Below are 17379 nucleotides of genomic sequence, written 5' to 3' on the forward strand. Positions count from 1 at the left end.
GGCTTAACCTACGGTTATTGTTATGTATAATGAGTAAAGAGCAGAGGTAAGCAGGGGTTTGCTGATTATTAAGGTTTTATAAATAAACTGATAGCAATAGATCAGCCTCTGTAATTGATGGCCAGTTGACATGCGAAGAAAAATCACAGTGATGCGTACCCAAGAGAGCGCTAGTAACAAAGCAGATGCGAGCATGATAGATAAGATCCAGCTCAATGAGGAGACTTACAGCAGCAACTCCACAGATAATGTCACCAAGTCAAATAATGTAAGAAAAGAAATTTTAACCAACAAGAATATTGCAGCATGGGAGATGATTTCAGGTCCATGTTTAAGGATGGACTAGAGATGTACATAATGGTATCGTCTGCATACAAATGAGTGTTAGAGTTGCCTGTAGCATAAGCAAGCTTGTCAATTTAAAATGTGATCTTATTGAAACACTACAACTTTTGAATGCTTTCTTTGCACCATCTGTAATCATTTTAATGTTTTATGTAAAGCACTTTGAATTGTCCTGTACATGAAATGTGCTATACAAATAAACTTGCCTTGCTTTGCCTCACATCATATCCTATCACATCATATTGTATTGCCCTGAATCATATCCTATTACATCGAAAGAATGAAACAGCTCAACATTATTTTCTTCAAATAACTGGTGCTACATTTGAGGCCTCTTAAAACCAGAAGTAAACAGGCCCAATACTTTTTTAATTCCACAATTACTTATTTAAACCTAACCAAAGCTTAAGGGAAAGCTTGCTGTTTGTGTCACTGAGATAAAAGAAATGCTGAACCAAAGTTCTGGAGCAAGTGGCTAAATTAAAAAAATCCGTTAAAGGCTGGATCAATTATGTAACACAAGAAAGCATGATCAATCGAAGTGCAGCCAAAGGGATTTTAATAAGGAACACAAATTGCCTTTTTGAAGTCACAATTAATACAAAGTCATTCGAGTAAAACAAGTCAGTACTTAGTTTGTACTAGTAGAAAAGAGGAAAAAAACAAAAAACAAAAAAAAACATTGATACTGAAAATTAATTTCTAGGGCAGGCAGATAAGTCTATGAAGATTTAAGTGACTCTCTTGCAGTTTTCTGATTAATTGCATTATCAATTAGTTCCCATAATCATACGAGTGGGAACAAAATCTTCAATCTAATTTAGTTTTTCTCATTTATGCAAAGCCTGCAGGGCCTGTTTAGAGGAGGGATAATGAGTTAGCGGCTGGTAAAAAGGGTGTTTCGCTCAGTCGTTGACCAACATGACCTCCGCAGCTCACAGAAGGTTTCTATTATCCCTCAGAGAAAGAACACTGTGTTCCCCAGTGCTAATAAACATTTTACTCAACATTAAAGCTGCTGTCACCACACACGCTGTGTTTACTGCAGGACAGAAGCTCCTTATGTTCACTTTTATGTTCTCATCTGATAGCCAGGGTTCAGATTTATAAACATATTAAGAGACGATTCGGCCAGATTTCAAGCTTGGAAGTGTGGAGAGAAAAGCCACAGAATACCTTTTGGTTTTGCTTTGGCTTCACTTCACTTTTAAAGGATGTACTATGCTTTATCTCTATTTCAGCTGTATGGCAGCTGCAGTTGGTCGTTGCTTTGATCCTGTCACATTTAAAAACATTTGAGAGGCTTTTAGTTCAAAAAGACGATCATATGAACGATGCTCTACACAGCTCTTCTCAGCTCAGTGGAGAAATAAAAAGTCTCATGTGAATCTATACATACTGTTAACACATTTATGTATTTATAATTAATGCAGATTTATGACCAAAGATGTGTAACTATTACACAGAGACGTTCAAACTACTTCAGAGAACAAAGATGAGTGTTTGTTTGTGCAGGACGTTAGTGCTGCTGCAGTGATGTTGTTGTTCCTACAGGTGAGGATTATCTCTGTAGTGTTTATACTGTTTAGTGTCGGCTTCATAATGCTTTGAACCACATATTAGGCTGAAAAAGTCTCAGTTGTGTTTATCTCTACAACAGTAAAATGAACCGCATGGATGTTTCATAGAAATGGTGGGTTTATCTGAGCTTTGTTATTTGAGATTGTTCATGTAAACCTGCATTTCTGCCAGAATCATTTATCCTTTTGCATAAAATGTTTATGTAATTTAACGTATAACTCTAACACTGGACCTGGAATACTGTTTAATTAGAAGTAAGTTTGCACCAACTTTTCCAATCTTTGTGAAACTTCCCAGGAAAGGTCTGCTACACCAGCCTATCCACAAGTGCACATAACTTCATTGAGGTAAATGTCAATGAATGACCAGGTACCTAGTAATTTCTTTGGTCTGTGCAGACTTAACTTTTATCAAGAGAGTTAAAACAACTCATCCATACCTTCATAGGCCTCTCAGGTAGATCATTTCTTTTATGAATGTATAGATCAGTCATGCTGTCATCCTGCAGCTGCATATATTTTAACAAATGTGTGATCATGCATCTTCAGTGTTGGCTTCCTGTCTTATTCCTGATTTTTAAGAGTTTGTTCCTCCATTTTATCTGGAGTAACTTATCATTTTCTAGCTGGAGCACTGTGGTTAACCAGTCACATGATTTCAGACATTCTAAATGTAGACATGGCTGGAAAGGCAGAACAGCAGGGCATCCATCTCCCAGGCAGCAGACCTGAGTTCAAATCCCACAGGGGGCGAATATTAACACTATCCAGTTGGGTCCTTAGGCAAGACCCATAATGTTACTGCTTAACCCTAACCACCTTCAGATGTAAGTCACTTTGGAGAAAAGCATCTGCTAAATGACTCTAGAATAGACACAAAAACAGAGATTATCATGTATTTGCTGTAGTAGTAGCTGCTGCTAGTATGTGCAACAACTTAACTTTTCATAAAGAACTGCAGAAATCATTTTCCAAATAAACTGCAAACTCAGTCTTTTCTTCCTGGCATATAATTTGGATAAAGATTGGTCCTTTATTTAAAATGAATGGCTTGTTAACAGATTTGTGATCAGAACTTCATAATAAGCTGTTGGAGATATCAATTTAATTTTAATCAGGTGTGTTGGAGGGACACATCTAAAACATACAGGACAGTTTCTCCGAGCAGAATTGGACAACCCTGTTTTAGATGTTTCCCATTTCCAAAACATCACACAAGTTCTCATCAAGCATCCCCTCCTATGTGCATGTCCAAAGCCAAGAATAACGGTAGGATTTTTTTTTCCTGACAAGTGATCAGTATGAATTTGTCAGGAATGGTGTAAGTGACTAATGTACAAAGCTTGTGTTCTTACATGTTCTTCTGGTAATTGTTAGAATATGACAATGGCAAGACAATTCCCATGTCGACAGGCATAAAATGGTATCTTCTTCCATGTTATGATCAGAGATGTAATAAAAGCTGTATTATTGCAGTGTCAACATACAATGGGGGGAAATGAGTGAAAATGGGCTTTTATTGTAAAATCATGCATTAGACTCACATTTTACAAGCTCTGAATGACACAGACTGTAATGAAAGAAGCTCCCAATAAGAATAACAGAGAAAAAAAGTCCTCTGCATCTTTCTGCACTAATTGGCTTTTCTCTCCAACACAATCAGCTCACTTAAAGGTCCTGTGAAAGAAGCACCAACTAATGTTTTAACACCCTCTGTGTTCATGCATTTTCTTCACAATGGACAATGATTCCGAGTTCTCAGTAAGAAACAGTTTTAAAAGACTTTGTTGTTTTTTTGGAGTCCAGATGATGCTTCATTATATGTAATGATTTTATTACCTCAGCCTCACACCATCACGCTGTGTCTCTGTTAGATCTCTGCTCCAGAGAACTCACTTCGATCAGGAAATGTGTGATATCTGATTGCTGTTTGAGTCACAGAGGGCTGCTATGTCCTAAGATGAGTTTATGGTACAAGTCAGCATATTGTCACCCTGCATGCTTCCATCAGATAAAGAGGGATCAACTCTCTTTGTGTCTTTGTGAGGTGAAGTTCATGTACTTCTAATACATTTTATAGTGTCTTGTCCTGGTTGAGAATGAAATTCCCAAGTAGAGGAGTTTGAGTATCTTAGGGTCTTGTTTATGAGGGAGGGAAGAATGGAGCAGTAGATTGTCAGGCAGATTGCCACGGTGTCCATGGTGATGCAGACTCTGTTTCAGTCTGACATGATGACGAAGGAGCTGAGTCAAAATGTGAAGCTCTTGATTTACTGGTTAATTTAGGTTCCTACCCTCACTTATGGTCAGGAATTGTAGGTAGTGACGAAAGAGCGAACTATCGAATGCAAGTGGCTGAAATGAGTTTCTTTTATAGGCTATCCCTTAAAGACAGACTGAGAGGGAGTAGAATAATTTCCTGTTCCTCCACACTGAGAAGAGCCAGATAAGGTGGCTCAGGCATCTGGGTGACTCCTGGACGTCTCCCGGGTGATCTGTTCTAGGCATGACCCACAAGGAGGAGGCCCCAGGGAAGACCAAGGACACGCTGGAGGAACCACATCTTTTGAATGAACTGAGAATGCCTCTGGATCCCTCCAGATGAGCTGGAGGAAGTGGCTGGGGAGAGTCTGGGCTTCCCTGCTTAAGCTGCTGCCCCTACGACCCTGGTAAGCAGTAGAAAATGGATGGATGGATGGATGGATGGATGGATGGATGGATGGAAATGATATCCTACTATATATTCTATCATATTCACTTGTAGTCCAATTTCAGTCAAATTAAAATGAATCCATCATCTTATCCACATTGGTCCAATTTATAACTGTGTTTATAAAACATAAGAAAACAGATGCCTCCCTAACGCATAAGATTGCATTAAATACTCTCCTCCATGCAATCCACTGTTTTAAACGTGGACAGGGTGATGGTAGAAAGGGGAAAAAGATATTTCAACAGGAAGGAAAACCTCCAGCAGAACCGTTCTCCAGAAGGACAACCATCTGCATCTACTGGTTTGGGTGGAGAGGAGGGGATAGAGGGGTCAACAGTTTGAGGGTAGATTGGGTGAGGTTTCTGCTGATAAGTGGCTGCTTTCCCATACTGGTACAGAAAGAAAGTCATAACCAAAACTCCCAAGTTAGTTATTGGTCTTTGGGAAAAAGATCCAGAATGTGAGTACCTTAAATGAATTCTCTCTGAAAGGTGGCTGGGCTTGCTTCTGAGATTGGGTAAGAATCTGGGAGCAGTTCGGAGTAGACCTGCTGCCAAGTCCATACTGAAAGAACTGCTCGAGGTAGTTCAGTCACCTTTTAATGATGCTTTCAGGGGTTTTCCCTTTAGAGCAGGGGTGTCCAAAGTCGGTCCTCGAGGGCCGCTGTCCTGCAGATTTTCCAATGTTTCCTGCTTCAACACACCTGACTCAAATGAAATAGATCCAACAGCCTATTAAGTTTTGCACAATGACTCAATTTGAGTCAGGTGGTTTTGGAGCAGGGCCACATCAAAAACCTGCAGGATTGTGGCCATTGTGTGGACAGATTTGGTCACCCCTGCTTTAGAGGATTTAATAAGAATGGTCAGCTGAGTAAAGTCCTCTGGGGTGAAGTCACCCAGGCCCAGAACTAACTGAAGGGATTTCATCTCACAGATGGCTTGGAGGCAGTGTGGGGGAGGGATCTAAAGGAAGATGCTAGGCAACATCAGGTCTACTCTGCAGTAAAATGAACAATGTGAGGCACCCTGTGATGGAGTTTTCTAAATGTTTTTGGAAGGTGGGGAGTGCTTGGTTTGTATGTAGTAAATATTTTATATCATATTCATCTATCCCAGCCTAAAGAAAGCTGGAGCTGGCAGTAGCCCTCTCTAGAAGAGGAAGAGTATCCTAAATGTACCAGTCTGTGCTGAATACTCAGCAGAAATGTGTTATGCTCTCAGATAGCAGCCCTGTGGGGACAACAGAATCGCTCCAAAGGTGTCATAGAGTTCAAGGAATTCATACACACAATAGCAACTTTTCCTCCATATTGGCCTTCTGTACCTGGATAGGCCTCATGTCTACTGCTGGCATGCATATTTGTCACAGTGTCAAAACAGTCAAAGAAAATGGTAAATGGTCCGTATTTATATAGCGCTTTTCTGTACCTGGATACCCAAAGCGCTTTACATTATACAGCACATTCACCCATTCACACACTGATGGCGGAAGCTGCCATGCAAGGCGCTCGACCACGACCCATCAGGAGCAACTAGGGGTTCGGTGTCTTGCCCAAGGACACCTCGACATGAACACGACTTGGCCAAGGATCGAACCGGCAACCCTCGGGTTACAAGACGACCGCTCTACCTTGCTGAGCCACGCCGCCCCCGAAAAGTGAAAAGGGCTTCCCATCACAGCTTTAAGTGAACTCAATTACTCATCCCAACTGTGAAGCTTCTTGAACCAGCAGTGAGCAAATTTGTAATGAACCACAGATAAATTAAGGCTCTAAGTCCTTTATGAAGGATTTCATCTGAGACAACCCAGTGAAACCATTACATGTAAAATATATTATTAAACCTCTAACCTTTTAGAAAGAGTTTCCTTTTACCTTGGACATTTTTTACCTCTCGCATTACCTAATGTTGCTCCCAAATGCTAATGGTTAGGGTTAGATGTTGGATATGCATTTTCACAGACTATGTTTTCTACACACAAATAAAATTGCCTAAGAAAACAGAACCTCACAGTAATTGAAGCCTAGAAGGTAAAACTACTACATATTGTACAAGCAGAGTAATATTTATATCAAAACATTATAACCTTACCATACATTTTAATTAATTTGAACATAGTTGTAAGTACAGGGTTAGAACCAGTGTCTCTCACTGAAAGTTGAGGGGCTTAATGCTAACCACCATAACCACCTAAAAAGGTATAGTGCTATTTAAACATGGAAATTGTGTGTGTCTTGATGATATGAATGTGATTGTGCAGAAATGCTGTATTGCATTTCCTGTGGTAACCAGTGGGGATGTAAGTGGGTTCTTACTAAATTAGTTTCCAAGGACAAGTCTTCCAATTAGAAACGACAAAATGACAGGTTGTTTCTTTAGTCCTTTTATCGTGAACTTTTTTGATCACCAAATAGTGTTGCTAGTAGATTCCTAAAGTTTACTGGAAAAATAATCCAGATAATAAGTGCAACTGAACACATTTATTATACCTGTTTCTTTTAATTGTATTTTTTATTATTATTATTATTTTACTTTTTAACGAAAATGACGATCAACAATATTTAGGTTGGGAGCAGCTAAATATTTTCTCAACATATGCATTTTTTTTTTATTTTTTTTTTAGCAAGGAACAAAGTAACCAGTTACAAACCAGCCTAGTTGTTTAGTTAACATGCCCGATTTCTGTTTTTTCTTCTGTTTCACGTCTTCCTTCTTTCCCCATTCATCTGCACTTTGTTCAGGCAGTAGCTCATAAACAACATCTGGCACACAAAAGTAAGCACACAGCCAATGCATAGATGATATGTCATGGAATGATGTTTATGGAAAATTTAGTGATTAGCCTAATTATTAATAAGAGGTCTAGCTCTTTTCAAAGATTATGCTCCCTTAGAAGAGCTGACTGTTCCAGCTCCATAATGGTTCTTCATCTAGTATCAATTGCAAGCTGTGTCCCAATTCAGGGTCTGCACACTTCTGAGTGTGCAGTCTGTGTAGGCTACGAAGTGGTCTACATAGTCTGCACATTCCGAAGTCTGCGTAATGTTCGTGAAATGGTACAGTCTACCTAGCCTACGAGAATTTCCCATAGGAGCAACGTAGGACGTTGCATCATTTAACCTCTGAAATTACTGTTTGCTTGTCATAGGTCACTTTGTGAATGTTAGTACCAGCCGAGTAATAATTAAAAAAAAAAAAAAACTGCCTGACACTGTTGGTAAACATTTCATTACCCTCTTAAAAATCCATGAATGTCAAATATTAAAGAATTTAATGTCACCATTTAACAAATGTTTTTGTGGTTTTGTCACGTTTCTAGTAAAGTGTAGTTAAAAAAAAATAAAATAAAAAAGTACTTTTCTGAGCTCCGTTACTCATTCGCCACTGTCTTGTGCACAGCGAATGTGGGAGAAAAGAAGTCACAAAGGATGCATCACCTGCAGCCTTCGTTTGAGGCCAAACGAAGTGCTTGGTGCATCGCGATGGCGTGTGTAGCCGATGAATCTGCACTTTGAAGTGTGCAGACCCTGAATTGGGACACAGCTAGAGCTTCCATTTTATTCTAATTTAGCTTTAATAATGCTTTTTGTGTGTGGGTAAGCATTTTTTTCTTTTCATTTTCTGTTTTCATGAAAACAGAAAAATAAATTTTTGTTACAAAAAAGGACTATTTTTTAACATTTTAATCAAACTTTTGAATAAAGAACTGAACAGAGAACCACAGTTAACAAACCAAATAAATAAAGGCCAGAGTCTGGACATTATGACAAATTCTGCTCTTAGCGTTTCATTCTTCAGTATAATTTAAATCCAGCCAAATGCTGCTCATGTTTCGGTCTTTGTTCATTTCTGTACTTTTTCTGACATGCTTGCATTTAAGTCCCGCTACCCAGTCTTTCTCTGTGATTGTGGCCTGAACCACTTCACTGTCTTAGAAGCACCTGATCCCACTTTATCCTTATACGTAATGGTATAATCCACTATTCCTAGCATGTGATTGGCCGCATGGCATGCTCATCAAACTCAGGTCCCGCCCACTGCCTGCTGAGCATTGCTTTCACAGAAGCTTTACTCATTCATCACCTGTAAAAATGGATGTAAGTTTTTAATTTATACTCGCCAAATTGAATATTAACCTGCATTTGGTGTGTGTTCATTTAGAGCCCTGCCCTTAATTAAGACAGACTCTAAACTGCTGTACATACATGTAACAGAAGGGAAAAAATATATTAAAACAAACGTCGTTCTCAAGTGTTTCAACAATTCCCTCTAATGGAGGAAAGATGTGGGTGCGTAGCTGGTCCATCTCAACCCCGAAACTGTAGAAGTTGTTTTCATGAGTGGGCTAAGTTTGGTCAATAACACAAGACTCCACTAAAACAGTTTCATCACTGTCAGGTTGGTTTGCCCTAACTGTCTAAAACAATATTACTTTAGAAAATTAGGGCAAAAATACATTCTTTTTATGATGCTTTTATCACTTCAGTGGATACTATTTTGCTTGTTCAAAAGCAACATTTTTGCACTTTCTGGTTAGCCAATAGAATAACTTAATTTGCATTAGAAACCAAACCAACATGGGTAGCGATTAAGAACATTATGGACTGGACTGAAAGAATTTTTTGTATGGCGTCACCATCACAATTTTGATTGTCACTTTAATCTCTGGTGCAGTTGTTCTAAACAACCATGCAGATCACATATTCAGTGGACATGTTTGTTATTTCATGCAGAAACAAATGACCAGTGGGGTTGCTTTTGGAAAGAGGACAGTCTCATCCAATAATAATATCTTAAAAATGATTGATTATATTGAATCACAGTATTGGTACATTGATGAATCTAAGTTTAGAAAGTTAAAAAAAAAATTGATGTATGTCTTTTTCTAAACACTTTTCCTGGATCTTTGTGGGAAATAAATATAAAAATGAAATCAGAGTTTTGTGGTTCACAATCATGTTCAAGGAAATTTTAACATGGAGAGTAGAAAAGATGGGGATTGGACCCCCAGATAGCTGCTGATTTGGCAATAGATGAGTAGAACATGCATGGAATAACAGTAAAAAGAAAAAAAATGTTTACCTAAAGCTCATTCAGAATATTTAACGGGTACAAACAGGGTAATCTAATCACTGACATTACACACACACACACACACATACACACACAAAAAAAAAGCTGGGTCACGTTTTGCAGACTGGACCTCCCTGTTAAGAGTAAACAACCTCTTTTATAGGCACTCTTACTGCTCAGCCCGATGCGTCTCACACCAGCAGCTTTTACGAGCTGCGAGTGTTACGGGGCTCGTGCTGTGAGCTGTCGTTGTCTCTGCTCTGCCAAACAAGTGCACAAATTGACCCAGAGAAAATCAATGCTGTATGACACTGGATAACTTCAAATGCAACTGCTTTCTACTTTCATGAGGCTACAAAAGACCTCCAATTACGTCTGTGTCCCCTCCATCTCTGACCGAAGCCGAGCAGCTGAACTGCATGATCAAAGGTTGCCATAGCGAGAGCATGAAAGCAACAGGGTGATACCAGTTTCCTTCAGGCTGTGGACTCTGACTGCATCTTTATAAAAACAGCTTGTATAATGTATCAGACATTAAAACAAATTGGTTTGTTTCCATCTTGCTTTGTATTTGCAGGAGATTCGCTTCAGTTGCACATTATGCAGCAATAACACCTACAGATGTGATGTTGCTGCTGCGTATCAAAGGCTTGGATCCAAATCTTTCCGACTTCACTGAAGTATTTTCTATTTGCTCAGTTTTGTCAGCTTCTTTTTACAAGCATTTTTTCCTTCAGGGAAATAAATCATCTTCTTTATGTCTTAGGGTTAGATATGTGTATGATTTTTGATGACCAGTGGGGTTGCTTTTGGAAAGAGGACAGTCTCATCCAATAATAATATCTTAAAAATGATTGATTTCATTGAATCACAGTATTGGCACACTGATGAATCTAAGTTTAGAAAGTTAAAAAAAAATTGATGTATGTCTTTTTCTAAACACTTTTCCTGGATCTTTGTGGGAAATAAATATAAAAATGAAATCAGAGTTTTGTGGTTCACAATCATGTTCAAGGAAATTTTAACGTGGAAAGTAGAAAAGATTTTTGAATCCAGCTGTGGGAAATTATGTGTACCTGTAAAGTGATATTTGATTTTAGCTGGGACAAGTAAAAGCCCATCCAAAAGCCAAAAATGGTGTGTGACTGAAACTGCAGTAATTAAAAAGAGAAGATGAGAGAGATGTCAATGAGACCAGGAATAACCAGCAATAACCAGGACTAACAGGCACTGGAAGACCTTCGTTCCCACTGAAGTCGTTGTATTGGAAAGATAAACAGCTAACTGCTTGCACAATCTGTATTTGCACCTATTTGCATCATGTTCATGTGTTCATTATGCTGCTGCTCTAATGCATCTACTGTAAATTTAAGAATTTGTCATTGGTATTTATAAATAGCTCTGTATATAGTAAACACCACAATGTAATAGTTTGTTTTATTTCTAACATGCTACTTATTTTTTCTTTTATTTTAGTACCTTTACCTATCTCAGTACTTTCTACCAGGGGTCTGCAACGTTTACAAATAAAAGAGCCATTTTTACCACCTGCCCCAGTAAATTAATTAAGATTAGAGTCTCAAAACCTATTTGACCCTTAAATGTAACTTATAATAAAACATTTTATTGCTTCTCATGGATCACTACAAAAGAAAATGCCGAACCTGTGCACAATCAGAGAGCTATCTGCTTAATATAGAGCACATAAAATTAATTAATTTTTTTATCTATGATACCAGGAAATCTCATATCAAACCCCCTGTATGTCATATGTTGGAAAAACCGGTCGCTTTTATGTTGGGCTGATGGGAGATACACCAGTACAGCCAGTAGTGTTAAATCATGGTGATAGGCCTCAGTTCAAATAATTTTTTGTGCCCCCACCTCTGCCCTATTCACATGCACATCCTCATGTGCACTGCACACACGCACACACCCACCTTAGGACACAAACACTACGTACGTTACAGGTGAGTGGCCACACACTCATCCTGCACACCAGCCTTTCAGCACCATGGACAGCTCCATGTTAACGAACTTGAACAACACTTCAAAACTATTTCTTTTTTTTGACAGAAACATCCTTCTTAGTACGAGATTTGCTCTTACCCTGCCTTCTTAATCCATTTTTACTGTTTTTCTTCATTAAATGCATCTCAAGACCACATTTTTCACAAATTTTCTATTTGTTCAAGTATCCCAAATCAATGAGAAAGAGAACAGGTGAATTATAAGATTGCATGTAATAGATCAAATCAAATAAAAATGCCTTTCATTTTTTAAAGAGAACTTTTATCTGAATGTGAATGCAAGGAGTTGGTCAAACTAGAGGATAAATTCCTGCTGTTATCCAGGAGGCACTGTGCGTCTGGGTAAAGTGTGTCATCCTTTTTAATCAGAGTCCATTTCGCTACCACGTTTCTCTGCATCTCAGCTGTTACAACTCTGTGCGCTTTGCTCGTGTTGGTCATTTAAAAAAAATAGTTATTACCGTCATTTTGACCAGTCGCTATTATTAGAGACAACTGGAAGACTAATCAGCCACACCGACATAATACATGGTGATTATTTATTTATTTTTTTACAAGCATGCCAGTGAGGCTACTTGCGAGTTTAAATCACCGGGAATTGTCCCGCTTGTCCCGTGGGCCAGTCTGGGTCTGCCCATTGGAAACGTCATTGCTCGTATACTTTCATAGGTCCTATAAGTTGTCATGGTTGTTTGCTAATACATCCACCAGGGAGCAGTGCAAAGCTCCCCTACAATTTTCAGACAGCAAACATAATGTTCCTTCTCGGAAAGAGACATAAAAGGAGGCAGACAGTAAACAGCACTGGTCTGTGTGGTCTTAAGGCCTAATTTTGGGGCCCTTTGAGCAGCTCATAGATCTCTGTATCTCAGAGAAACCAGACCACTAAGGACTCAAATCCTATCCTGCTGTGGAGGGCTCATTAGCTGAAAATGGTCATTTATTCAGAGAAGTAGGTTATTGCTGTGTGAACTTTTACTATTTAAATGACTGGTGAATGCAGCCCTTTGTTATTTCCAGCCATATTAAATGTGTGACTCAGCCTTCGACACCAAACACAAAGGTGGGTGGGGTAAAGGGGGGCCGAGAAATGATAAAACCATTAAGAGGGTAATGTAAAAAAGTATTATATGTTAGATCCATTTTTTACTTTTTAATTTAATGGTTGGCTTAATTCATTAATTCCTGTCATGATTAAGCATTTTTTCTCATTAAACTTAAACGAGGAGCTGGATGAGATGTTCCTCTGAGTCCAGTTTAGTTACATAACAGTGATGCTGCAGCACAGAAACTTAAAAAGGAAACAAACTTGTTGTGGGGTGAAGTTATTGCCAACTTTTTAGTCAGAATTAGAAAAAAAACTCAGCTTATCAAGCAGCAGACGGCAGAATGCGGTATAACTTAAAAAAAACTCAGTAATTAACTCAAAACTAAACTAACAAGAAGAATTTACAGTTAGAAATTTGGTTTACCCAACTCTCTGAGACAAATTGAAGCGTCCCTCCGCTTCATGTCGGACCGTTCACGCCTCCGCGGGAATAATAAGCGGGATAATGGCCACCTCGGAGGGCATTATCCCACTTACACCATGGTCCATTAAAAAGAACAAAATATTCAATAAATTATTAATGCGTTAATGTTGTTTTTACCGGTAAAATCGTACATTTTTCACAAGAAGCAACTGAGTGGACTATTTTGTTGTGACGCGTTGCCAAGGTAACCGGCTCTGACAAAGAACCTGCAGTTCGGTTGGCCACAGTTACGTGACACAAACATTTCAGAGGGCAGGTGCAGCTCTTACAGCATGTGTGTGTCCAGAGGATGATGTGATATTTTGTTTCAAAGTCCACAGATTTTCCTACATCGTTCAATAAGCCTGCAGGCTGCTCTGATTTGGCGCGTCTGCAGCCCGGCGTCTGAGTTTCTGTTGCCACGGTTACCAACTACCATTTATTTAGCGCAATAATATACAGCAATATGGCTATTTGGCCGGAATTTCTTTTATAGGTGTCCATTATCACTTTTTAATGGACACCCTCCAGCGAATCAGAATTGAGTATTCACCCAGACCATGGTATAATTAAGTGTAATGATAGACTGCATAGGTTAATAAATAGTAAGAATACAACATGCACACATCAATTTGGTGGCGTGTGTTTGTGTGTGTGTGTGTGTGTGTGTGTGTGTGTGTGTGTGTGTGTGTGTGTGTGTGTGTGTGTGTGTGTGTTTGAGGGGCTGTTTCCTTTAATTTGAGGTTTTCCTCATTGGCCATGGTTACATGATGTTCTTTAATTTTGAGTTAATCATTTAGTATTAAATAATTCAGAATTAAAGTATTCTTCTTCGTGTTTACATGGAAATAGCAATTCCGAACTGGGGATTACATGGAAAACATGTTCAATCACCTTTACTAAATCTGCCTAAGATCTGGGGGTTGGAAAGGGTTCTGATTGGACAGAGGGCGGACGTGACATATTTACATCTACCAGAAATAAACAAATTCTAGTTCCTGCTTCTTTTCTTTTAGTCTACAACATGGAAGACCACATAATAAGAACCATTTTCGCTCTGATTTTGATTCTAGTTTTGAAGCCACAGCTCTACACTAGCACACTATTTCACCTTGGTGAGCTTAAGGTGGAAAAGGGAGGTAAAGTACCGTACCGCCATCGCGAGCGGACATGATCGGCATTCATTTAAAGTGGAATAAACATTTAAATGTTTGAGGAATTATTTAATTCAGATTTAACATAAGAATAAATCAGCCACTTACATCGGATTTCAGTTTAATTCAGAATGACCGTTTTCACTGGAAAATTAGGTGTTTACAAGGTCATTTTATACAGGATTTCATTTAATTTTGAATTAAAGGGGAATTAAAACTCTCATGTAAACATGGCCACTGTTTGTTACACTAATCCCAGCTGTCAGTCACTGGTAGTCACAACTCCTGGCACCCTCTGTTGCAGAGGGTGCCAGGAGTTGTGACTACCAGTGCCAGGAGCAGAGGGCAAGCAGAGGGACCTGGCTTCGTTCTGTAATAATCAGATTGTCCAGAAAGCGAATGTCATCTTGTCTTCATCAGGTCATGCCTTAAAAAATGAGTTCTCCTTGTTGCCTTCAGGACGTCGTTATGTTTTACCATATTGTAAAACAAACCGTTATGCAAAGTCTTTTATCCCATCTGCTGTTCGACTTTTAAATTCTCTGTAGTTTTTGTGTTTTTTTTTTTTTTTTTTTTTTTTTTTTTATATATTTATTGATCACCAAGCTCTTCTCTTTTTGTGTCTTTTATGTACTGTATGTGGTTTTTATGTCATGTTATGATGCTGCTCAAACTAATTGCCCCTGGTGGGACTAATAAAGTTGTCTAACTAACTAACTGTGCCACCTATTGCCAGCACTGAATTTCATGGCTTTTGCAGAACCATGGTCTTCCAGCCAACTAAGTGATCGGCAATCAATCTGAAATGGCTAAGGCTGTGCAAGGATGCGAGATGTCCGAGCAGTTGGGCTACATGACGGTTTAGATCTACACATGTTATCAAAGAAAGGTTTAAAATCTAAATTGGATAAATACCCTATTCCACTCTACATTGTCAACACTGCTCTACTCATCACAGGCGACTGAGTCTGTTGGAGCTGAATCAGTTTGCTGAGTTGTGATATTTGTTGTCATTTTAATGGTTCTAATGGTTGACGTTCTTTACAAAGAGAAACTTTTCTCTAATTAGTACAAGTATAGATGCTCTAATATGTCAATAAATAAATTATTCATTTGCAAATTCTTCGTTCATGAAAGGTTTTCCATTCCATGATTTTCAGCAAATGCCCTGTGTGTTTATCCTGGGGATGTCTTTCAATGCTACATGTTTTGTTCTCAGCACATATAAATTTGTTAATGAATGTATTGGTCCATGCAGAATTACACATTTTTCCTTATTAGCGAGTGCAGATGGGCGAAAGAGCCTCTTGGGGCTTAAGAGCCATAGGTTGCAGACCTCTGTACTAGTGACAACATCTGCCAGCAGGACCATACCTTGTATGTGTTCATAGTTGGGAAATTAAGCTAATTACTCATGTTATCACAATGTAAACAACTCTGGCCAAAATCTCTGAGATACTTAAAAGTCAAACTTGTAAGAATTTTTGTTGCCTGAAATGTATGCTGACATATAAAAACAGATGAGCACCATCTTAATGGTTCTGTGCCTTTAACTGGTTCAATTAAACACAAGCCTGATGAGCTTTAGTTCATCCACAGTGTAGCAGAAGCTAACAGAGACCTGAGCCGTGGCTTCCACATCGTCGTCAAAGTTTTTCTTCTCTGCTTTTCTGTTCATGAACGTTGGTGTAGTAAAGATGTTTTTTTGTTTTCTTTTTAGGTTGCTTTTGTTTCATTTTCAGCAAACGGACTAAATTAAAAACCAATTACACAAAATAAAATTATTAGAAAGTAAATAAACCAAAGTAATGAAAAAGAGCAGAAAGAAGAAAAACTCATATCTGCCCCTTTATTGCATTTATATTTTTTCATTAACAATTTTATCACATATTCAACATATAATAACACATGACTGTAAGAAAATCGCAATTTATTCAAGTCCTGCAATGTATCCAAGAACCCAAAAACAAAAGAAACCCTCACTGTTAGATTTATTCAATAATCTTAGAAACTGTAAGCAGCTGGGAATATTGTCCAATCTAATTTTCTTTGAAGAAAATTGCTGCTGATTAATTTTCTTGAAGCCAAATAATTGATTAATTAACCGTTTCAGTTCTACATTAGCATCAGTGTTGGCATTTTATAAAATTAGACTTCATGGTGTTAAAAAGCCACCAAAGTTGCAGCTGCCTGCTGATATTCTTCTGTTACTTTAACTTCAGCCTGCTGCTTCATATTAATTAAACTGCTGCAAAGCAACACGGAGGATGCTGGATTCTTTTTGCCCACTGCACTTCTTTTCTGTCATTAAAACTGGATTTGGATGTATTAAAGCTGTCTCAGATGACTCCGGTCCATCACTGGCTGGCAAAAGAGAGGTGTTTTAGAATTCCCTTCTTGTAAGATGGAGATGCCAATTAAGCAAGAAATACCCATGAACATGTGTGGAAACTTTTTGGGCAACACTCCCTCAAACTGAAACAATGGAAAATGCTGCCTGAATCGACTCGTAAAGGTTAATCCTTCCCTCATATTCTGTTCAGTATGTGGGAATGAATTTCCTTTGAATGTGTTGTGGTCTTACCTGCTGACCGTGGTAAAACACAGCGAGGACGAACATGGCCATGAGGAGTAAAGACGTCTCTTTGGTTCCCAGGAAGTTTCTGTTAGAACGACAAAAAGGAGGTTTGACTCGTATTTCAGGAAAGTGAAGCTTTTTGTGTAATGTCAGAAAATGTCACGTTCTCATTTTGCTTCTGCTTCACAGTTTTCAGAGCAGCACTACTGAACTTTGGTCAGTACAACATCTAATTTAGCATTTAGCTGTGATTTTATTTACTTTATTTTAAGCTCATTTATTGTTTTGAATTGTGTGAATCTGTTCTTTGACATAAGCCTATGGTTCTGATTTTGTTTGCTGATGTTTTGATGTGATGTCTGTCCTGTGTGTGTGTGTGTTGTGGCTGCAAAA

The 17379-nt window shown here is 38.5% G+C and overlaps 1 protein-coding gene across 1 annotated transcript in view; it reads right to left on the reverse strand.

Moving 5' to 3' along the window:
- Nucleotides 1-17379, reverse strand: part of adcy8 (adenylate cyclase 8 (brain)) — a 146335-nt gene that overhangs the window by 19098 nt on the left and 109858 nt on the right. Inside the window, exon 13 of the mRNA XM_041992913.1 lies at nt 16993-17071. Within this exon, the coding sequence (XP_041848847.1) occupies nt 16993-17071 (79 nt within the window). The remainder of the gene's footprint in view (nt 1-16992; nt 17072-17379) is intronic.

Source organism: Melanotaenia boesemani, chromosome 8 (genome assembly GCF_017639745.1).
Source record: "Melanotaenia boesemani isolate fMelBoe1 chromosome 8, fMelBoe1.pri, whole genome shotgun sequence".
Taxonomy (NCBI): domain Eukaryota; kingdom Metazoa; phylum Chordata; class Actinopteri; order Atheriniformes; family Melanotaeniidae; genus Melanotaenia; species Melanotaenia boesemani.